Raw genomic sequence first — 24,479 nt, 5'->3', positions numbered from 1 at the left:
GCACAGAGAGATTAATCAGGCCAGATAATTATTTGTCTAGTCATACATTTCTTCATTGGGATGTGTGAGAGAAGAGTGGAAGAGAGGTATTAATCAGATTCATTACTTGGAAAAGGATCCATTTGATTCGTCTCATTAATGAAAACAGGAATCTCCTAATACCACACATACACTCATGCTCATGGCCACATGGGAATATTCTTGGATGATAAGGTGTTTCATTCATGAGATTCCATGTTATTTGAGGCTCTCTTCTCCTAATGTACAGTATCAGCATAATGTCCCTTTATGGTTCTAGAATAGCTAGTAGGGGAGACTTCAGCAATATTTTTTTTCCTCCAATGGGACAGGCCTCCTCAAGTGCCAAACACAAGAATGCTCTTTTGATGTTAACAATATGATGCTACACATACATGTGTTAAGTAAAAAGGATGTTCAAGGCTGTCAAGTGCATCCTGCACATTTGCATCAGTCACCAGGGTTTGGGGATCCTCTAAAATGTCCCTCAGTCATTAGAGTGACGTTGCTGAGTATTATTATTGAAATATTACAGCAACTAGAATAAATTTCAGAGTAGCAATTGCTTTTCAAATGTCTCTGGAGACTGAGTTAATTTGCATTGTTTGTGACCCCACTCTGGTTTGTCTATGTGTTGGAGTGTTGAGGGTTTAATTCGCTTCATGGGCTTCAAAACAAAAACAAAAAACAACGAAGCATGGTCAAAGATAGTTTTGAAATTGCAACAAGGAACACACTTGTGTTGGCTGAGCCCACATGCTCTTGTGAGATAAAATGTTGCACAGGTTTTGTAACTGCTTAGGAAGAAAAGCTCTTCTACTTCTCTAAGGCTGTCTACTTGTAAAAAACAAACCATCAGGCTAAAATTCTATGCCTTAATCTAAGCGAGGGTTACACAGCTATGTTCATTTTGTGGTAACTTATTAAGCTGTAAACATAATTTATGCACCTTTCCGTATATTCTACATTTCAATTAGAAAGTTTTAGGAACAAACTGGAATAAAATTAAAGTATCTCTGCATTGCTAAGCAGGAGGGCCAGAGATACAGATGGGTAGGGAAAAAGTAATTAGAGTCTGAGACAGCCTATATAGAAATTAGAATTGTGGTTTGTTGTAGCCACCAGGTCCTAAATAAAAAGAAATTAAAAAATAAAAAAAGAAATGAGAGCTGTGGAGACATTACTCAGACAACATTAATCAGGCTTTGTTTGAAAAACGATCTGTTGGTCTGAACAAAGTCTGAGTTAAACATAAACAAAGTTTGCTCTTGCTTGTTAACTATACATGTTGATTCTTCTACCCAAAGCCACATTATAGCAAGGATGTATCATTTGTCTGGGAGATCAGAAGCCTGTGGGACCATGCCCTGCCTGGTGGAGGTGGGCTACCTTTTAGATTTAGCTTAATCTTATTCTATCCTCCAGTGTGTGTGGTTTACTTAATTGGCATAGTACTTCTCCCATTGTTTGCTTGAGGGTAGGTACAGATAAAGGGCTATAAAATTTAGTACATAAAATTTTATTTCCTCTTAAGAAACCACGTAAGAATAGTCAAACCTCTTACAAATAGCCAAACTTAGAGATTAAAATAATGATCACAAGTCGAAGTTTGCTAAATTTAGGCTTTCTTTAAAGGGAGAGATCTCATCCGTAATACACGGGAACTAAGAGAGAGCAAAAAAGGGTCAGGTCAATCAGGAAAAACGCTTCCCCCAAATCCAGATCAGCCATTTGCTGTTTTGAGTTGTTTATGATCCAATTATGCCAGCACGTTATTCAGTTAACCTCCATTTGACCTACAGAAGTAACCAGTTGTTTTTCTGGAGCTAGTCATTAGTGTAACTGTAACTGATATTCCCTTGATGACAAAACTTCATTTGAGTTGAAAAAGAAAAATCAATAAACAGATCACCTGAGGACTAATGAGCAAGGAGCTTTGACCCCATCTATCAGCTTTTCCCAAAGCACAGGAAGGCAGGCAGAGAATCTGGAGGCCAGGGAGGGAGGCAGGGGAAAGGTTAGACCAGGTTCTGCACAATTATGAAGCTACCTGGGAGAATGCGATTCCAAACGCCACTCCAGCGATGATTCCCATGTTAGTCTCCATGAAACTAGTTACCAGATCATAACAACCCTGGAAAGAGAAAGACACTGTCTTGGAGACATGTTTTTACTCAGGCCAAGCTGGACTATGTGTACTCGAAACACTCCCAACATACACTTCAACCTTAATTCAGCAAATACAATTGCAACTCACTCCAGGGATTTATTAGCATTCTTTTCAAACTTAAAAAAATAAGAAAAGGTTTCAAACATACACAAAAATACAGAGACACATGACCCTTCCCCTAACATCACAAATTAACACTTGGTCAATCTTGCTTCTTTTGAACCTCCCCAACTCCCATCCCATTTAAAGTCAATCCCAGACACAATTTCATCGACAAATATTTCTGTGGTAGGATTCAATTTAGCAAGAAATCTCTAAGATCTATGAAGCAAACACTATAGAGACAAAGCAGTAGACTTGAAAAGACATTCCGCATCCTTGAACGGGAAATCTCAGCATCATAAACATGGTTACTAGCATTTTGACAACGAATGACAAAATCTTGAATAAACAAACCGGAATCATCTGGCTAGAGGGAAGTGTTTGAATATCTGCCAACCTTATGGAGTTTTAGGGTTCTTCCTAATGAGACCATTAGGATTTTTTAAATAGGGAAAACCTATGTTCTAGGGTCATCTTTTCCAGACAGAGAGAGAATTTGTAAGTATATTTATTTGAAACTGGCCAAATCAACCTGGAGTTCTGAACTGACTTATTCAGCTAGGAAGACATGGTCTTTTTCCAGTTTTCTGGAAAAGGGCTTCAACTAAAATGTATAAAGTCTGTGAAAAATAAAGACATAAATTTGATAAACAGATTAAAGCTGGTTCTTGTTTATCAAAATGTCACACTAAGTTTTAATAACATTTGAAGCACAAAAAAACCCCAAGCATGTTTCCCCTTTTTAAGTTCAAATTTAACAATTTAACATTTCTCATAGCTTGTAAAAAATTCTGCCAATGCTGTGTCTTCTATTAAGTGATATCTATATACATTTATAGTCTGCTTGCAGGGAAAAAAAATGGTGCATTAACTTACCAGTAGTGCTTTCAGACATATTTTCTTTTGTTATTTAAGTTCAGGGGTACACGTGCAAGTTTACTATATAGGTAAACTTGTGTCATGGGGGTTTGTTGTACAGATTACTTTATCACCCAAGTATTAAGCCTAGTACTCATTAGTTGTTTCTCCTGATCTTCTTCCTCCTCCCACCCTCTACCCTCCTATAGGCCCCAGTGTGTGTTGTTCCCTTTGTGTGACACGTGTTTTCAATGCAATCGACAAACTCTACTTCTTAGTTATCTGAAGCAAATTTGAAGGCCAGGGTGGGAGTGGGAAAGGAAATACATTATCACTCATGGGGAGTTTTAAAATTTGATTCCCCATAGTAGAAGCTTACTGATTTCACTGTTACTAGTGAGACTCTGTATCACATTTTTTTTTCTTTTCTTTTCTTTCTTTCTTTCTTTTTTTTTTCTTTTTTTTGAGACAGAGTCTTGCTCTGTTGCCCAGGCTGGAGTACAGTGGCGCGTGATCTTGGCTCACTGCAACCTCCACCTCCAGGGATCAAGCGATTCTCCTGCCTCAGCCTCCCGAGTAGCTGGGATTACAGGTGTGTGCCACCATGACTGGCTAATTTTTGTATTTTTAGTACAGATGGGGTTTCACCATGTTGGCCAGGTTGGTCTCAAACTCCTGACCTCAGGTGATCCACCCATTTCGACTTCCCAAAGTGCTGGGATTACAGGCATGAGCCACCATGCCCAACCTCACACAATTTTTCAAAAGGTAGTAGAAGAGAGGAGAATTTGGGTTAGAAAGAAGACAAAATGAAAAGAGATGTGGATATTCTAACACTTTCCCAAAAGGTAGCAGCTAAGACAGCAGTTTGCCAGGCTGGCCATCATTACTGTATCTTCTCCCTGCAGTGATGATGGGGCTAAGGAATGAGGTATAGATGAGCACCAGTGTTACGTAAGCTCAAAATTTGGAAACAAAAGCCTGATAATACAACCCAGAGAGAAGCAAAATGAGTATTTTCTTATTCTGCAAAATAGTTTGGCATAGATTTTTTTTTCTGCGCACTTCAATACTACACTTAAACTGAATATATTTTCTAAAGTATGATTTCTACTCCATTCTAGAAGATTTTAGACTTGGTCACATTATTTTTGGTAAGGCCACTCCAACCAGTAGGAGAAACCAGAAAAAGGAAATAACTGCCTAGCATTAGTACAACTGTGCCGAAATAGCTCTCTCTAAACCTTGCTCCTCAATGTATGGATCTTGAATGAGCAGTATTTATTCACCTAGGAGCTTGTTAGAAATGCAGAATTGGAGGCTCCACCCCAGACCTACTGAATCAGAATCTGCCAAATCCGTGGGTTATTCCTTTCGACACATTTTTAATGAATTTTAACCAGATCTCCAGACGCTTCACATGCCCATTAAAAGGTGAGAAGCACTCTTCTATAAGAAATGTTTTCTCATTATTTTTTATTCCAAATAAGAAAGCAAGTTAATGAATCATATCAGTAATAGGATTAATTAAAATGAGAAAAGTGACTTTGTTTTTTTTTCTGTTTTGTTTTTAAACAATAAGAGACCAACGTCAAAATAAAAGTTTGCCATCTCTGGATTTTTCTGTTATTTACTGCATGGACCCCAAAGTTCATTTTCCAGGTCTCAGCACAGATCTGCATACCGCAAGAGCTGATTTAATACTACAACCACAGGCCATGTTTGCATTCAGCCTTAAATTTTCCCCTAAACTATGATCTTGTCTACTCACAACAACCTCTCTCAATTTCCTAATACGAAAGTCTGGTTGTCAGGTGTGAGATAAATCTACACAGACCTGCTAAGTATCCTAGGAAACACTCAGAACAGTTCATTTGCTCGCCGTCTCAGCATGTCTAAATCAACAATCACCAGTGGAAAACATCTGCAAGTGACCGACTTTAACTAGTAGGAGTAGAACACTAGTTCCAGATAGGTTATGGGAAGAGGTATCTCTGTAGCTGCCAAGCAGAATAACTTTGTTCCTCTTGCCCTTACAAACTGTCAAATAATTCCTATGAAGTAGGATTTCAGCCAATGCTATTAGCCAACTGAACCTGCAGACATTTCATCATCCTGCTAGCAAAACCAAAATAAAACCTGTCCCCAAATCCAAACAATAAATATCCTATTTAATTCTACATACTTTCTTTTTTTTTTTTTTTTTTTTTGAGACGGAGTCTTGCTCTGTCGCCCGGGCTGGAGTGCACTGGCCGGATCTCAGCTCACTGCAAGCTCCGCCTCCCGGGTTTACGCCATTCTCCTGCCTCAGCCTCCAGAGTAGCTGGGACTACAGGCGCCCGCCACCTCGCCCGGCTAGTTTTTTTTTTTTTTTTGTATTTTCAGTAGAGACGGGGGTTTCACCGTGTTAGCCAGGATGGTCTCGATCTCCTGACCTCGTGATCCGCCCGTCTCGGCCTCCCAAAGTGCTGGGATTATAGGCTTGAGCCACCGCGCCCGGCCAACTCTACATACTTTCTCCCTGTTCTCTCCCAGTTATCTGTACAAGACAGGTTTCTCAAGCTTCCTGGTAAGAGCCAAGAATCATCTTTCTGTGCTATCAGAGTACAGGGTCTAAGACACTACAGGATCTATAGGGATGATCCATTTATTCTAAATCATAGGATTTCATATAACTAGAATGTGGCAGTAGTTAAGCCTCCTAGGGGAAGGAGTCACTGGGAGGACGGGTAGCATTTATGAGCATCTACGATTACCCCATCCCCATCTCCCACCTTGTATAGATTAGGTGTCTGAGATTTAGTCAGGAGAGGTAATTTGTCTCATAAGTTCAGGTGGGCATTAAATAAGAATGTCTAAGGAAACTTGGTAGACAAATTTTAGTTTTCATTCACTTCTTCTCCTCTGAGGGAGCCAGGTTGGAGGCTATGAGGTAAGTAAGAGAGAAGTTAAGCAGATCTTGTAAGTATTTGAGGTGGCCAGGAAAATATAAAGTTGGATTACAGTGCGGAGGTGGAAAGTGAGGTCAAAAAAAAAAAAAAAAAAAAAAGATACGTCTCCAAACTTGTTTTTACATACTAACAAAAGATCCTCCCTATAAGAAACTATTGCATCATTGTTAATAAAAGACTCCACGTGATATAGAAGACAAATTTCACCATCATCATTTACATTACAGTTAACATGTATCACATCTGTGTCATAATCTGTGCCAGGCACTGTGCTGTTGACACTTTATCTCATTAAATCTTCAAATCAAGCACAAGGAGCATGTATTATTATTATCCCCATTTTATAGACAAGAAAAGCAAGACTGAGAAAGGTTAAGTAACTTGACCGAGATCACATAATCAACAGTGGCTCAGTCAGAACTTCTACTGGAGCCTGAGCCTGACACTAGACCCCGTGTTCCTGACTTCTGGATCCTCAATTTTCACAAAAGAAGAGGAAGTTTGAGTGGCAAAAAAAAAAAAAAAAAAAAAGACTTGGTACTGCTTTCATGAATGACTTTCTGAGGCTCTGTTATATCAAATATCTCACTGCCATAAAGCATGTCTTGCCTTCTATAAATTGGAGTGTCTACCACATGCTTAGCACTTCATAAAATGGAAGCATAATGACACATATGGGTACTCAGTGGGGATGTCCATGAAGAAGCCAGAAGTTACCTTATTAACTAATAAGAGATGAAGGAAGCCTCAATGTTTGGGTTCATAAGAAAATTCAAATAGAAACAGATGTCCTTTTAACTTAGACAAGAAGCTGTCAGTACTGAATCTTACTGAACTATCTTTTCTCTCTGAATTATTCAGCAGTTGGTCCAGATCACATAGAATTTTGAAAGCATCATAAGAACAGAATTTTATCTTAGCAAGAAAAGATTTACCCCTTGACTGAATAACAGGAAGTAAACACAATAATAGGTTTTTCCCTCCCTTTTGTTTACCAAAATATATTTTATATACGGTACTTCTCTAAACATTTAAGAATGCAGATAGTCTTCACATGCAGTTTTATCATGTCTTCATCGTATTCTCTGTAAAGTGGAATGCAGAATTGATTTTCCTCTGACTACTAAAACTTCATTTCACTCATTTCCACTATGTACTATCTTTTAAATCTCATTTAATCCTCTTTTCTCCCCCTCTCTAATTTCTTTGGGAGTCAGGAGGTTGACAATGAGTTGAATCGGAGTTGCTGATTTATTTTCCTACGGCAGTAAACTCCCTAAAATAAAGGCCACCCTCCTAGCAGAAGTAGATGCTGTCTGTCAACTCTACTCCTCTCTTGCTGCCAAAGACTGACACCCAGCTGCAAACAATTTCATGTTTGGATGGTATATTAAGCAGAAGATGGACACCCCAAAAGAAGAAAGCCAACACTCGCTGTCTGACATAAGCATCAGGGTTAACAGGAACAGCTTGCTAAACCTTCCTAACTATGCCTGGTAGATCCTTGCTATGGGAGAGAAAGACAAGGCTGATCTGAGTCACAGCTTTCTCTTTTAGAAGTGAGCAGCCTCAAGTACCTCTCCCAGGCAATGAAGGAACCACAAAGTAAGATTCTCTTTTCCTTGACTACTGTTTCAAATCTATTTATCATAATTTCACAGAAACAGAAAAAAGCCCTCCCAAACATTCACCACTGGTCCCATCAGGGCTGGGAGAAAGCAGGTACCTTCTGGTTAACTTTGGTGGCGGCCACAGTCAGATTGTGTAGATCCTGGGGATTACAATCGGTTTCGTTCATGCAGCAACTGGGGGGGATGCCATGATCCAGGAAGTAGGGGCTGGTGCTCCAGTTGGTGTAGTTCTGCACACCACAGCAGCTCAGCTATTAACAGGGAAAGGAAAATAATCAAAAAGTGGCAGATCACATGTGGTCTCCTCAATCACTGCCTTGTAACTTTTACAAGAGAAACACAGGCCAAGGCCCTAAGACAACATGTGCAGCTTTGGTGAGTCAAGATGAATGGGAAGCTCCAATGACAATTATACCCATACTGATGCTTGTTTGATCTCCAAGAAGGAAGTCCTAGGTTATATATCACATTGCCTTTCTTTATTCACCTCCACAAAGCAAAGCAGTGCTTCTGTGTCCAACTGACAATCACCTATTGATATAGATGTATTCATCCACTAACTCAGGACTATTGATGGGTGAATTGAGGCAAATATGGTTGCAAAAACCGCTCCACTGGGATCTCTACTAATAAGTAAATAAATAGTTCTTTTAAAAAGATGCATATACAGAAAGGGAGAGCCGCAGCTGGTAAACTATAGCCCAGGAGCTACCTGTTTTTGTAAATAAAGTTTTACTGGGACACAGCCACAACTATGTGTTCACATACTGTTTGTGGTTGCTTTTGTGCTACAGTGTATAGATGAGTAGTTGTGACAGAGTGTATGGCCCTCAAAGCCTAAAATATTTACTACTTGATCCTTTACAGAAGAGGCTTGCCAACCCCAATACAGAGAACATTAAAGCAAATGGGGCAAAAATATAATTGATTGGTAAATCTGAGTATACAGTTCCTTGTAATATTCCTGAGACTTTTCTGTATATGTTGGAAGTTTTATCAAAATAAATTAGAAAAAAGACTGCTTCTGAAGTAAACAAAACCAAGAAAACCCAAAGCAAAAGCCTCATTAGTGATTCCTGATGGACGGTCATGCTTGAGTGGCAGCACCTGCCACCCAGACAGGAACTCTCTCTTCTATTTCCCCCATATCCTCCGCAAAACATCAGGCAGCTCACCCTCTTCACATACCTAACAGATCCTCAGTTTCTTCTAGGTCCACTCTATGCCCACTCCACTGCCCCGGCCAGTGAACACAGCTCACCTGAGCTCTCCACCCAGCCTGAAGACACTGATTCCAGAAAGCCAGCCTCTGGGAGCCAACTCTAAGCAAGTTGTCACACACTCACTGCCTAACTCCTTCCCAAGGGTTCAGATCTGAAGAGCAAATGAGCTGTCCTTGGCACACTTGCAACCCTTACTGATGCAAGGCACACTCAAGGGAGTGGTCCTCCTTGACACTCATTACCTGAATAACTGGAGGCTGGACAAGGACTGGGTGTCAATTCTTGGCAATGGAACTGGACTAAGAGTTGAAGAACGGGAACCAATAGCCAGTACTAGGCCAATCTACCAGCAGCCCATAAGTCTAAGCCCAGACCTCAGAGGTAGTTCACACCCCCATCTCCTCTGGAACTTACGCTGCGCTGCACGTGGTCCACTGCCCGGCTCCTCTCATCATTGCCATTGTAATTCTGCATAGCGTCCGTGTAAGTCCTCAGGAAGGTGTCCTTGATCTATGGAAGACAAGGAGGGATGTGATTGCAGCCCACCACAGCCCAAACTGACTCCAATTCTTACCAATTTCTACGCTAACATAGCCTCTTCTGAAAGTCTCTCTATAAATGTAGGCCAGGGAGGCAATGCCCCATTTTCTGAGACGGAAAAGCTCAGAAAATTTACCAGGGGGGTTTTAAGCTCAGGAATTTAAAAAATTGTTCCCCTCAGCCTCAATCCAGAGAAAGTCTGACCTGCTGAATGACCTACTGGAGGGGCCTGTCCATTTCTGAAAGGGCTGTGATGATGAGCTGCCAAACCTCAGGCATGGGCTTTCTACTTATTTTCTTTGAATTGATTAATGCCCATCTTTCTACAACTTTCTCTGCCCTTACACAGGAGGCTCATAAAAGACAAACCACTTGGGTGGACAGGATGACTGATGTTTTGGTCAAAAACTGATCTCCGTTTTACCATAGGAGTGAGGCAAAACCAACTTTCACTTACCTGTCTTTAGTGAGGCAAATAAAAAAAAAAAAAAAGGATAAAAGACAAGAACTTAAAAAGGTCAGCCAGGCGCAGTGGCTCACGCCTGTAATCCCAGCACATTGGGAGGCCGACATGGGCAGATAACTTGAGGTCAGGAGTTCAAGACCAGCCTGGCCAAGATGGTGAAACTCCATCTCTACTAAAAATACACACACACACACACACACACACACACAAATTTGGCATGGTGGCAGGCGCCTGTAATCCCAGCTACTTGGGAGGCTGAGTCAGGAGAATCACTTGAACCCAGGAGGCAGAGGTTGCAGTAAGCAGAGATTGTGCTACCGCACTCCAGCCTTGGTGACAGAGCAAGGCTCTGTCTCAAAAAAAAAGAAAGAAAGATTAACAAAATCTTTTCTGTGAATACATTTGACTTTGGGGTAACTTTCAAGCTGTTTCCCTGAAAACCTGATGAAGGGGGAATGTCCAATGTGTTACCAGGCCACTGAGTTTGTGATAAAACTCACCCCCAATTGGTAAAATGTCTCCAGATTGGGAGGACAGCAAATGACAATAATTACTTGGTGGGAAGCTTAGGGCTAAGTATGGTGACTCTCCTAACTAGGCATATTCTTTGCTAAAATGCTGTAAACTATGCCCACGGGACAGTTATAAGACAGAAACACCAGTTACATGCAGCTTCTAAGCTAAGGTGGCTACCACACCCAGCTGTGTCACTTCATTTCACTGCATTTAAGTTGTCTCTTAGGATGGGGGACTGTACACAGAATAGGCACTAGACTATTTTGTGGACTCATGGTGGAGAAACAAGCCCACTGCTGCCTAGCAGGCAAGCTGGCCTTCCTTTGTTATATCTTTCCGCTTTTGTTAAATGGCACTGAGACCTACTGTCACCATGTGAGTTTGACTGTTTAGCCAAACTCAAGACCAGCGCTGGTGGTCAGAGTGGCATTGTATCCTCCTCCCACAACATCCCTCAGGGTTTCAGGCAAAAGAGATTAGGTAGATGAGGATTTCCAGGCCCTGGGCAGCAAGCACCATTAAGAGAAAAACCCCTCCACAGAGCACACTCCCAGCAACAAACAAGAGGGAAGTTCACAAGGGCTCAGGTAGGAACAAGCCAGGCTGCTCCTAGTGTTCACACAGGCACAAGGGGCACTTATTAGGGTTGTTGAGGCTGAAACTTCATCAGGTCTCACTTCACTAGATACTATGAATGGGGTTGTAATTCCAAATGCAGCACCCATACAAACTGGGTTTTGGGAGTCAGCTTTGGCATCTGGGATACTGTCTCTGGTAAAGGGGGAAAACAAGGCAGTAGGGGAGCAGAGAGCATACAGGCAAGCTCAGGGGGAACTGAACCTGGCCGAGCACAACAGTGGTACCAATGAGGGTGCAGCAAGATGGGTTAATGAAAAATCTAAAACAAAATTAAAAAAAAAAACAAAAACCGAGTCTGGGAACAGATGATGCCAGACTTTTGAGACCCACAGTAACTCTCTGTTTTCCACCTGTATCTTGTTTTTTTTTTCTTTTTCTTTTTAACACATGTGTATCTACTTCTGGCTTTAGTATTATTTATGGAATACAATGATAAAATTGTGAGGCAGCAAGACAATTAGTTTGGCTTGCCTTTATAGTCTCAGAAAACTTGTTATACAGATATACACTTGTGCCTTACTGAAGCAGCTATTTTAAAAACAAAAAATAGAGACAGGGTCTCACTCTCTTGCCCAGGCTGGAGTACAGCGGTGTGATATTAGCTCACTGCAGCCTCAACCTCCCAAGTTCAAGTGATCCTCCCTCCTCAGTCTCCTAAGTAGCTAGGACTATAGATGTAAGCCACCACATCCAGCTAATTTATTTTTTTATTTTTTAGAGATGGGGTTCTCACTATGTTGCCCAGGCTGCTCTTGAACTTCTGGCCTCAAAAGATCCTCCTGCCCCAGGCCTTGCAAAGCTCAAGTATTGCAGATATGAACCACCATGCCCAGCCTGAAGCCATGCCCAGCCTGAAGCAACTATTTTTAAAGGAGTATGTAATCCATATTGAAGGTGACTGCTTTAAAATGGGGGAGAGAATCATTTTATGCAATGGCTACACAGAGAAACAATGAAGATCAACAATGAAGGTTTCAAGCTTGGTGGAATTCCCACATTTAGAATTTCATGAAAATTTCAGGTCATATGACATGATCTTTGGAAAACAGCAACACCACTGAGGAAATCAGCTAGCCTATATGCACCCTTTACACATTTCAAGATGTTTCAAGAATCCTCCTCCCAAACACCCCTTAACTGAGTTAGGCATTTTGTGTATACTCACCTCATGACGAAACACAAACCCTGAAATGCCAGCTACGAGCTCAGCCAGGAACACCAGGGACAGAAACATGGCATACTGAAAATTAAGCACACAAAGACAAAGTCAGATACATCAGGATTAAGAAGAGGGCTTCCTCAGGGTAGGTTACTTTCAATCAACGGGAATTACACAAGTCCTCACACTCCCTAGACAAAGTTTAGAAAAAAATATAAAACATTCTTCTCTAAATTTACCCACATAGGCCTCAGTCTAGGAATGTGTGTTTAATATGCATATGCATTTTGGAGTACACAGGCTGGGGAGAATTCACTGAGAGAATGGCATTGTGCCCGTCAGCTTGGCTCACCTGGAGAAACCTGGAAGGAACTTTCACAACTAAGGTATCCACTACTTGTTACACTAGAATCTTTGAGCTGGAAAAAAACCAAACTGCTCTGAAGGTCACAGGACACATTCTGCCCTGTCTGGGGGTCCTTTTTTACCACTTTCCTCACGACGGTCTGCAAGCCCACTCCCTGCGGCCCATTCCATCTTGAAACTGTTCCAATCGTTGGAAAGACTTCCTTTCCCTTTGGCCACAAGTCTGCCTACTTCTAACTTCTACTCACCAGCATTGGTGCTGCTTTCAGAAGAAATAAGAACCAGTCCAATGTCTTTTCTCTAATGCTAGCCCATCATGTGTGTGAATACAGCCAGGATGAGAACCTGCTGCTTGGGCAAAGGCCTCCAGTTGTCTCAACCACATCTGGGATGAAACAGTTACAGAACTGCCTCATTTGGAATTGTATCCCTCCCATCTGGGCCCAAGAAGCCAAATGTGTGCAAGATGATGTTCCTCTTCAGATTGGTGGTCATCCCTGGACACAGTAGCCACAGCAGCTTTCCTGTGGAGTTGCCCGCCTTTCTTGTTCGGGATGGATGCTGCATGGAGTTTATAGCCTTTCAAAAAGTAAATACGCCATACTACTAATGACATTTGCAAGCATCTAACATCTTTGGTGCTTTTCATCTCATGCTGCCAGTACTTCCCAAGTTTTTTGCATGTGCCTGCACATGCAAGCACGTCTAAATTCAAGGGTAGTACATGGTATTTATGAAACATTAAGGATAACTTTGAAAAGCAGATAAAAACAAGAATTGATTCCGATTCCTTACCTACAAGGCACATGTCTTACAATCTGCTTCTTATCATCTCAAAATAAAATATAATGGTTTTGAACATTTGCAATGGCCCTAAATGATGCTGTGGAATTTGGATAGATTGCATGCGGCCACATTACTTACCTGTAAAATATACACGTCTCATAAAGTATACATATGTATGCAGAATCATAAATTTTTTTTCTCATCTAGTGGCACATATATCGAAAAAGGAAATATTAGCTCAAAATATCAATTTCTTTCTAAATATTAACAAAATTCTCTAGAAAGCACAGCCACTCAAATGCTAAATATGTAGTTATGAGAATGTCCCATGTATGTGACTTCTTTCCCAACTTCATACAAAATGCAATTCAAAGCACAGTTTGATGTGAGACTCTCCCATTTTGCTGATGGGATAAGCCTAGACTCTTCCAGAAAGTTGGGTGGGAAAATAACTGTTAGCAGGCAGGTGGAAGAAAGGACGTTTATCTCTGTAGTCAGAAGTCCTCCTAGGTTTGAATCCTATTTTGTTATGAACTACCTCTTAGAAAAGAGGCAGCCTCTCTGGGCTTCCATAAAGTAGACATAGTTATTTTCAGTTGTTTTGCAATTAATGAGGTTATATGAGGACTGCAAAATTCTAGACTGACAGTTAATCAAGTGACTTCCGCTCTCATCAGCCAGATCAGCAGTTTTCTGTGTCTGGCAAGTTTCCTGCCTCTAGGAGGTTTCAGAGAGTGGCCGCTTTACCTACAGAAAGCCTTGGCCAAAAGCCTATTGGGAAGAGCTTGTACTAAATACAGGTCGGTAGGGGTTAGAGCTTTTTCCCAAATGTAAACATTGGAGTTGAAATAGTCCTGGCTTTGGAAGGAAACATACAAGGGTTCAAAGCCCAGCCTTCCATACATTAGCTGTGTGAACTTGGATGGGTTATCTAAACCCCTAAGTTCCTATCACATAACACGAAAAAACAACCTACACTGCATGGTGGTAGTGAGGAGAAAAATAAAATGTCATACGCACCCAGTACAGCCTCTATCACATAAAAGGAACTAAATCGTATTTTTAAAAAGTTATTGTTTTTAACTGACATATAACAATTGTACATATTTATTGGGTACAGTATGATGTTTTGATTCATGCATACTCTGTGTAATGATCAAATCAGTGTAGTTAGCATATCCATTACCTAAAATGTTACTTTGTGGTGGGAACATTCTAAATTCTCTCTTCTAGCTATTGCTAAATATATAATACATCAACTACAGTCACCCTACTATGCGATAAAACACCAGATAATTCCTCCTATCTAGCTGTGACTTTGCACCCATTGGCCAACCTCTGCTCCTCCCTCTTCCCCTATCTCTAGACAAAAAATTAATAAATGCTGATGAGGATGTGGAAAAGGGGGAACTCTTATACACTGCTGACTAGAATGCAAATTAGCACAACTCACTATGGATAACAGAGTAGAGGTTCCTCAAAAAACTAAAAGTAGAACTACTATATGATCCAGCAATCCTACTGCGGGGTATATAACCAAAGGAAATGAAATTAGTATGTTGAGGAGATAGCCGTGCCCCCATGTATATTGCAGCACTATTGACAATAGCCAACCTAAGTGTCCATACACACTGGACACAATGTGTCTATACACAATGGAATACTATTTGGCCATAAACAAGAATGAAGTCTTGTCACTTGCAATACCATGAATAAATCTAGAGGATTAAGTGAAATAAGTCAGGGACAGAAAAGACTAATAACTGCCTGATCTTACATATAGGTAGAATCTAAAATTTGATCTAAAAATATTTGTAGAGACCCAAATTAAGCCCCAAACCAAAAAAACTTCTCTACTTCCCCAAATGCTCACCTGCTAGTGAACTTGTGTTAGGAGAAGAAAATGGTAGTGTGGTGTGAAGCCACCTCCAGAAGAGGCCAGAACTAACTATTCCATTGTTTATACACATATCCTAATTTATGACATTATACTCACCTATGGGATACCTTTGCCCCACAAGCAAATTTAGAATTAGAACATAAAAATATCCCCTCTCCCACCCCTCTCCAGTCATGGTATTTGGGCTAGGAGAAACTTTGGTGATTTAGTCCAATTCTATTTTGTCATAATTGGAGACAAAGGTCCAAGGAGGTTACATCCTTGCCATTAACACTTAAACCAGTTAGTTGGAATCAGTCAGGTCTCAACACCACATCACTTCCCTTCTTGTTTGAATGGATGGTTGTTTAGAATTTTTTCTTTTCTGTGCTTTTGAAGTTAATTCTCCCCTTGCTACTCATTGTGCTAAACAAAAGGTTCTCAATACTGGTTACATGATAGAATCCTCTGGAGAGCTTTTTAGAAAATAAGATGCCAGGGCCTCACCACCAGTGAGGAGTCTACTTCAACCAGCTAGCGGTGGGATGCTGGCAAAGGTTTTTGCAAATGGTTTCCGAGGTGATTTAATCACGTATCTGGAGTTGAGGACCACGGCACTAGACCAAAAGAAACCCTAGTGTTTATGAGAAGTACTAGAAGGTAGACTCAGGGTGTTAGAATAGAGTGCCAGGTGACAGCAGCAAAAGTGCCTCAGGATGGGCCCCATTATGGCTTGCCCACCAACCTGAAGAATCAATGGTGGCTGAGGCATCAGCCTCCTGTGCGGTCTGCAGGATAGAAAGTGGCAAAGTCAAGCACCACTTCTACGAAGCTGCCAACACAACACTGACTGCCCGGTGCCAGTTGGGAAGATGGTTCCTTTGGAATGCAACACTCTCACACCCACGTATGTCACTAGATGGTATTAAATGTTACTACAACGTAGGGCTACACAGGGACAGGCAATGTGGCCCTGATGGAATCTTTGCTTCTCCCTTCATGGAGTAAGATGCCTGAAATAATTTTAAACAAAATTTTATTTTGAGGAGAGGTCTTTGCTAATTTTTATCTACAAAATCCTTTACCATTAATCCCTGTCAATAAAGAACATGAACAGTGAGTAGAGAATTAGGCAACTGGTGTACCTAAAAGTTAAAAATCACAGTAATAGCCTTTCAATAGTCTGCCTTTATCATCTGGGAAGCATCACTGCTTTATCTGTCCCATGAGAGTATACACCCTGCACTGGTCCTGGTAGCCAACACTTGACACTGCACAAGTCCTCTGGGTGGCAGGCTCTGACTTAGCCCAACTCTCATAGCACTGAGACAGGCGGTGCAGGTTCAGAGAAGACCACACACACGCATCCATGCACGGCCAGGCTCAAGGAGGTGGAAAGTATTTCTCCAATAGGAACTTGGAAGTAAAAGTCTGCTTATGTTCAGGATGCTACCTTACCCACCAAAGCTGCAGATCACATGCTTAAGGAGACTTCTAAGACATAGTCCAAAACTGAAACAGGGTGAGGCTGGGCGCGGTGGCTCACGCCTGTAATCCCAGCACTTTGGGAGGCTGAGGCAGGCGGATCACAAGGTCAGGAGATCGAGACCATCCTGGCTAACAAAGTGAAACCCTGTCTCTACTAAAAATACAAAAAAATTAGCCAGGCATGGTGGTGGGTGCCTGTAGTCCCAGCTACTCGGGATGCTGAGACAGGAGAATGGCATGAACCCAGGGGGCGGAGCTTGCAGTGAGCGGAGATCGCGCCACTACACTCCAGCCTGAGCAACAGAGAGAGACTCCATCTCAAAAACAAAAAAAGACTGAAACAGGGCATCTTGTCATGAGGATACAAATGGACTAATGCAATCACTGGCCACTGCTTTGTCATCACCTAGCTGGAGGGGCTGGGACTAGATTCAGCATGCCAGGCTGTGTTTGGGGTTGTTTTTACCTCTAGAGGATTAAAGGCTGGGTTAGGAAAGAGTCTGGACTGAAATTGTTAAGGTCTTGTCTGTGACTTCAAGACGAACCATTTCACCTCTATGAAATTTATATTTTTACAAAATTCCAGTTGAGAAAGCAGTATTATGTTGTGACATACTCACCAGTTTCAGCATCCATGGGCTTCCACGACATGTAGCAAAGCATCCAAACAGGCCAAAGACAACAATAGTGGTGCCAGTTCCGATGAGTACATAGGGAGCATTTGTGGAGTTCTCAGCAATAAGGGAGATGTAGGTGCCCAGAGTAAGTTTGCCCCAGACTCCAACAGCCAGCAGGATCACCCCAGTGATCTGAAAGAGGGATAGGAGAGTGTGAAGCTATTGCCAAGAGAGGTGACAATCAGCACAGAGCAATGTGGCCCAATTTGAAGACTCAAGTTTCCATGAATAAGATGGTACTTGCTGTAGGATTTCCTGAGCAACAAGAAATGTCACAGAGTGTTAACTAAAATCATCATAAAGACACTTTGTTTTTTTTTTTCCCCCAATAAACGTGCCCCTTACATAATCCCATATGCAATTATTGTGTTAATTAGAAGTCAAACCAACAATAAAGAACTTCTTTTTCAAAAAGTAGTTTACAAAGCACATCACACGACAGGTCTGAGAGCCTTCCCCCAGCTGCTGCCTGACACCAAGCTGGGTATAACCCAGGAAGAATGACAGCTACCCTCTTTGATGGCATGTGTGTACACAGTATATTTTATGGACATTCTGCACAACGTTTTCAGGAACACAGTGATTTCCTTTGACTATTATTGCAGAAATTTCCACAAAAACAAAATATTCCAAATATTTTTGAATCCCTATTGATGTGCTGTCTTAATATTTTATTCAATATAAAACAACAGAAGAATCTGCATAGTTCCTGGAATTAGCTGTAATGCGATTTGCCAAATCCCACTGATCAGTCCAAAGGAAATCCCTATAGCATGTCTAAACTAGAACCCTGCATCAATCAGGCCTTTACTTTATGGGATAGATTCCAGGCTGCATGCTATGCCTAACTCTCCACCCCCTGCAGGCTACACGCCCTGGCAGCTTTAGCTGCTAAAGCCAGTGGGGTTGCTTTATGTCTCTAACCATCTCCCAAGCTGGTCTTTCAGGTCACCAATAGCTTAGCAACTCAAACTGACAGCCTTGTAACTGCTACCACTTCTGATACCACATGAAGCTTGAAAGAAACTTCGGTGTCAAAGAAAGACCATCTGCAGTTTGACCCCACCTTACAGCCTGATGTCTCATACCAAATGCCTTGGATCCCTGTCTACTTTGATGACTCAAGTGAGGAGTCCAGGTGGGAAAACTGGAGAGAATTGGCATGATACAAGTCAATACCCACCTTGCCAAGGTTTCCCTTGTCAATCAATACATGGTTCCTAATGTCTGTGACCACCACCAAATATATGCTATACCATGAACCAAATGTCTGGGCCAGTGAAGATGCTTAGACCTCTCTCCTTTATACTCTGAAAACACTTTCTGTAATTTGGAACCATCAAGCTCCATTATCAGATTATTTTTTTGGGGCAGGACCAAGAACAGTCCATGTACCTTTCACTGCATAAGGTAAGGGTGAGCTCTACCTGTATGGGGGGAGAGGTCAGTAAAAACAACTAGAGTTTGGTGACACTTCCCCGCCCCGGAGGCCTGTCTACTTTGTAGACCCCTCACCATGAAGACAGAATTAAAGGTTTTAAATCAGAAAAAGATTGAGGAACTAATGCTACTTTTTTTATTAGGCAAAGATAAACAGTCATGATGCAGTGTTGCGGTGAAAGTGTTTGACACTAATATTTGGGAGAAAGTGGCCCCGTGGAGGTTGACTGCCTTTGAAAAATTCCAATGGAGATGGCCTAGCGAATTAAGAAATTCAAGAAAACCAAGAACACAGATGTTGCCAAGAGTTCTAAGTCCTCTGCTGACACCCGGTGGTTGTTTAAAAAAGTACTTTCCTTGAGCAGCCTCTTCTGCCATACTCCCCCACACGGAAACATAAAAAATCCTTTTTACCTGCTAAAATCAAATTTTAAGAATCAACTGTCAAGTCATTAGGGGTAAAAACGCAATGGACACTATGTAGAGAAGGACAGTGCCTGTGTCATCTTTTACTAATGCCTAGCACAGTGCCTGGCACAGAGTAAATGCTTACTATTCCATTGGGGAAAAAAAAAAAAATACATTTTTCATTTCTCTGGGTCTTAGAACCTGTATTTTATAAAACAGAGCTCATCAGATACCAAATACTTACACAACTTCTACATTCAGTAAATACTGCGAGGTGATTTAAAATGGGACCAAAGAGAAATTTCCCCCATACTTTCCACTGTAGCATTATCAGCCTAAGCTGTAAACATCACAATGTAAATGTATTGAACAAAAGCAAAAATTCAGTTAAGCTAGTTGTTGTTTAGGCTGAATATATGCCTCATTCAGAAACTTGTGACTTCGTGGTATTGCTCCCAAAGATACAGTAACACCTCAAATACAAACTGAGCTGCTGCATTCTGTGAACTGCTATTGCTGGTCCTTATTGGAATGTGATTGCTTTAATGAAAACGTATACTGCTAATCAAGTGTGAGAGTCTGATAACTTATATTTCTGTGACCAGTGATTTCATGAAGTTCAGTTACTACCAGAACAAATCTTACATGCAGTATGTCAAAGTTAACACAAATCCTGATTTTAAGGCAAACAGTACCAAGATCATTTTAATGCCTTTTCTCCTTCCATAACATAATGTATCCTAATGCAATCATTGCTTTGTATATGAAGCCTCTCCTCACGTAAGTGCAAAACCTACACCAGTTTGTTAAAATGGTCATGAAATGTAAATTACACAAATATTCCATTTTCAGAAAAAGACTTTTTAATTTCAATAGGTTTTTGGGGAACAAGTGGTGTTTGGTTACATGAATAAATTCTTTAGTGGTGATTTCTGAGATTTTGGTGCACCCATCACCTGAGCAGTGTGCACTGTACCCAATGTGCAGTCTTTTATCACTCATCCTGCTCCCACCCTTTCTCCCCAGTCCCCAAAGTGCATTGTATCATTCCTATGCTTTTTGCATTCTCACAGATTAGCTCCCACTCATGAGTGAGAACATATGTTTGGTTTCCCATTTCTGAGTTACTTCACTTAGAATAATGGTCTCCAATTCCATCCCGGTTGCTGTGAATGCCATTACTTCATTCCTTTTTATGGCTTAGTAGTATTCCATGGGGTGTGTGTGTGTGTGTGTGTGTGTGTGTGTGTGTGTGTGGACAAAAGCCACTATCATATGTATAAATTTTTTCTTGGCTCCTGTCAACACACATTCACTCCACACATGTGCTTTTGCAAGCACCCACAGGAAAGTCATGTCTCAAACATGACTTTTGAACTGAAAAGCAAGGGACTTTTTTTAAAAAAAAAAAAAATCTCTCTCCTGCTGTGAGGTGCAATGAGTAAGTTCAGAGTTCACCAAAGCAATTATGTGTCTGAGCTCCTCAGAGACCTCAAATCCCTAAATCAATCATCAGCATATATTACCTTTCTCATGGAGGTTTTACTTCTTTCTCAGAAGAATTGATCAGCAAGCAGCCAATGCTGTGGTTCAGTGAGGAAAGAGATAGGAGACCATAGATAAACTACATGACTGGCCTGGTGAAGGACCAGCACCACCTTATATGCTCCCAAATCAACCACAAGCCAGGACGGTAGGCCTAGCAATCCATCAGCAGTAACCAGGCTGAGGCTCTCCCTTTCTTGCTTATTCCCAGCATCTCATTTTCTGTGTGCTTACAACACAGCTCAAAATGTATGGGTAGCAAAGTGCCACTAGCTACTATTAATTTAGGCTTGGTGATGAGACAGAATAAAGCTATAATCATGGCATCAGAAAAGTTAGATTAGAACTGAAAAGGCTTCTGTGTGATGATTACTTTAAAATTATACTCAAAGAAAACTTACAGATAGGTTTGGCAATATGCCAAGGGGTATCCAAAATGCTCTGAAACAGACTTACTACGGTTTACTTTCATCCTAAAATGGCTATTAGGGGAGCAAGTAGCCAACATAAACAGTTCCCCTTGCTCTTGCCAGGTCATCCTGGCTAATGCTGATAAGTCTCTCTGTGGATCTTGTAGCATCCTGATCTTCAGAGAGGCGCCAGAAATAGAGGACTTCCATCTTTCTCACCTGTCCAGAGGCATTTTACTTGAGCCCACTCTGTTTTGTGCATGCAGACCACAGACCTTACGATGAAACTGGTGCAGCTGCTGTGCCAAGTCTGAGAGGGCAAAGTCCTTATTTCCTCTCACTAAATCCTTAATACAAGGTTCATAAGCCCCATCTTCTATGTGAATATATGCACATTATTCTAATGATGACACAAGTTCATATTTACTATATCATTCAATTAAAGAAAAAACAACAACAAAAATTGAATCACAGAGTTACAAGCTATCAAAAAGAGACTGCCTACTAAATAGCCATATGGAATAGAAAGCACTGCATCTAAAAACCAACAAAAAGAAGCACACAGGTGAGAGCATAGGCAGCAGTCTTAGCTGGATTGCATTTTAGTTGGCCCACAATTCCATCATCCCAGAGGTTTACAGGTTAATTCCTTCATAGCAACTACACACAGAGATATTGTGAAATATCCTCCAGAGAATTCTGTAACTCAGAAGAAAATGCATGACACTGAAACTCCATACACATCATCAATAATTAAAATCCACATTCCTCAGATGTTAGGTTTTAAGAGGAGAAGTACCTGACAAACTATTCTTTTAGCTGATTCTTATGTGAGTGTGTGTGCCAAGGGGACAAAGAGGAGGAGAAGTCTTTGCACAATGTTGGGACCTGATTAGGTAGAGGTGGAGAAAGTAACCAGAAAAGCAAAGAAACCAGCAGCTTCTATAATGTTATCATCTTATTTTAAGAAGTAACAGTATGCATCCATTATATTTACAACTTAAAATTTTATTACAAATTGTATGTGTACTTAGTGTTTTCAAAATAGACTAAGAACCATAATTTATTGGGATTCTTCACTAGACTTGAGAACCCATTCCAGATGAATGGCAGAAAGGGACTCAATATATTTAAAAGAATGTTAGCTGGGGCCAGGTGTGGTGGCTCATGCCTGTAATCCTAGCACTTTGGAAGGCAGAGGCGGAGTTCGGCGGATCACTTGAGGCCAGGAGTTCGAGACCAGCCTGGCCAACATGGTGAAACCCCACTTCTACTAAAAATACAAAAATTAGCTGGGTGTGGTGGTGTGTGCCCGTAATCCCAGCTACTTGGGAGGCTGAGGCAGGAGAATGGCTTGAACCTGCAGGGCAGAGGTTGCAGTGAGCCAAGATCACACCACTGTACTCCAGCCTGGGTGACAGAGCTTTACTGTGTCGAGAAGAGAAGAGAAGAAAAGAGAGGGGAGGGGAGAGGAGAGGAGAGGAGAAGAAAAAAAAGAAAGAAAAGAAAAGAAAGAAAAGGATAGAGAAAAGAAAAGAGAGAGAGGAAAAAAAAAAAGAATGTTAGCTGAGTGTGGTGGCTCACACCTGTAATTCCAGCTGCTCAGGAGACTGAGACAGGAGGATCACTTGAGCCCAGGAGTTTGAGGCCAGCCTGGGCAACATAGAAAGACCCCCATCTCAAAAAAAAATTAGAATTAAAAATGTTGCAGTTTTGTCATTAATGAGCTGTGTGACTTTGGGCAGATCACCTGATGTTTCTGGGCCTCAGTTCACTCTTCAGGAAAATCAGGAGGTGGAGAAACCTGATTGCCAGTGCTTCCCTCCCAGCTCTAACATTCTGATATAACAAATCAGAACCTCAAACTTGACACACTCAGTCACACTGAAATATATTTATAGCTGTGCCTTTAGGCAAACAAAAGAGAGTTTCTAAGATTCTCCCTGTACCTGATAAACCACCAGCAGCAGGGGTAGGAAAGTTAGCTCATTTCTGGACCTGAAGCCCACTGTTCTGTCAGCTTTCCAAGGTGGCGAGAGGCTCCTGGATAAGAAAGGGTAGGAAGAATGCCCAGCAGGACACGCATTTGTAGTTTTACACAGACAACGCAAAAATTTATAAGCTCACTAGCATAACAAAAGCTTTATTTTTTATAAGAAGATCCCACTGTTACCAAGACATGTGCTTTGAACTCTCTCTAGGCAAGTATTTTGGCCAATTCAACCTTTTTACTCCATCATTTTTGTCTCTTGTGTACATGTATACATGTGTATGTCTGTGGGTGTGAGTGTGTGTATGTGGAAGATCATACATGTTTCATAGCCGAGAGGTTGGTGGTATCATTAAAAAGAGACAAGGAAGTAAAGAAGAGGGAGAGGAGTGAGATAATCTTAAGTGCTGACTTGTTAAAATGGAATCTGAGAACCAATAGGAAATCCAGAGACCATCTGGTCCAGGCTCTGTTTTCTATTGGGTTTAGGGTGACCAAAGGTCACATAGGCAACATGTTCAGAAGGCAGTTGTGAATGTGGGGCTTGAATTCATGAGTAAGTCAGAGCTGCAGCTGAGGGCTGAGGCCAGAAGTGACAGCTAAGAGAGAACAATGAATCTTAGGAAACAGAAGCAAAAGATGGTGGGAAGGTCAAGGACTAAGGCCTGAGGAAGACTGTCACTAGAACATGAGAGGACAATGCTGGAACACAGGGGACAGCAAGGAGACACAAAACAGAGTGGACAAGTCTATGAAGGTGGTTGCCAATATGAGAAATAGGACATGGAAGAAAGAGACTTTTTCTCCTTTAAAGGTTTATTGGAAACAAGGCCAGGCACAGTGGTTTGTGCCTATAATCCCAGCACTTTGGGAGGCCAAGGTGGGAGGATTGCTTGAGGCCAGGAGTTCAAGACCAGCCCGGGCAACATAGTGAGACCCCCATCTCTACAAAAAAAAAATACAAAATTAGCCAGGTGTGGCAGCACATGCCTGTAGTCCGAGCTACTTGGGAGGCTGAGTTGGGAGGATCACCTGGGCCCAGTAGGACAAGGCTGCAGTGCGCTAAGATTGTACCACCACACTCCAGCCTGGGTGACAGAGCAAGACCTTATTTAAAAAAAAAAAAAAAAGAAGACTTACGGGAAACAAAACACCAGCACAATTCATTGACCTCGTGTATACTAATGACCAGACAGGGCACTCTTTTTATTTATGCA

General features: G+C 41.4%; 1 protein-coding gene across 5 annotated transcripts in view; it reads right to left on the bottom strand.

Moving 5' to 3' along the window:
• The window catches only part of TSPAN7 (tetraspanin 7), a 118,632-nt gene that overhangs the window by 5,513 nt on the left and 88,640 nt on the right, over positions 1-24,479 (bottom strand). For 4 of the 5 annotated variants that reach the window (XM_011942088.1, XM_011942083.1, XM_011942105.1 and 1 more), the window contains 5 exons: positions 17,413-17,601; positions 12,280-12,354; positions 9,368-9,463; positions 7,826-7,981; positions 2,069-2,152 (listed from right to left, as the gene is read on the bottom strand). In XM_011942088.1, the coding sequence (XP_011797478.1) occupies positions 2,069-2,152; positions 7,826-7,981; positions 9,368-9,463; positions 12,280-12,354; positions 17,413-17,601 (600 nt within the window). Of the gene's footprint in view, positions 1-915; positions 918-2,068; positions 2,153-7,825; positions 7,982-9,367; positions 9,464-12,279; positions 12,355-17,412; positions 17,602-24,479 lie in introns of all 5 variants that reach the window. The other variant, XM_011942093.1, reaches the window with a different exon arrangement.

Source organism: Colobus angolensis, unplaced genomic scaffold (assembly GCF_000951035.1).
Source record: "Colobus angolensis palliatus isolate OR3802 unplaced genomic scaffold, Cang.pa_1.0 Scaffold103, whole genome shotgun sequence".
Taxonomy (NCBI): domain Eukaryota; kingdom Metazoa; phylum Chordata; class Mammalia; order Primates; family Cercopithecidae; genus Colobus; species Colobus angolensis.
This window is presented reverse-complemented; position numbering and strand designations above follow the sequence as displayed.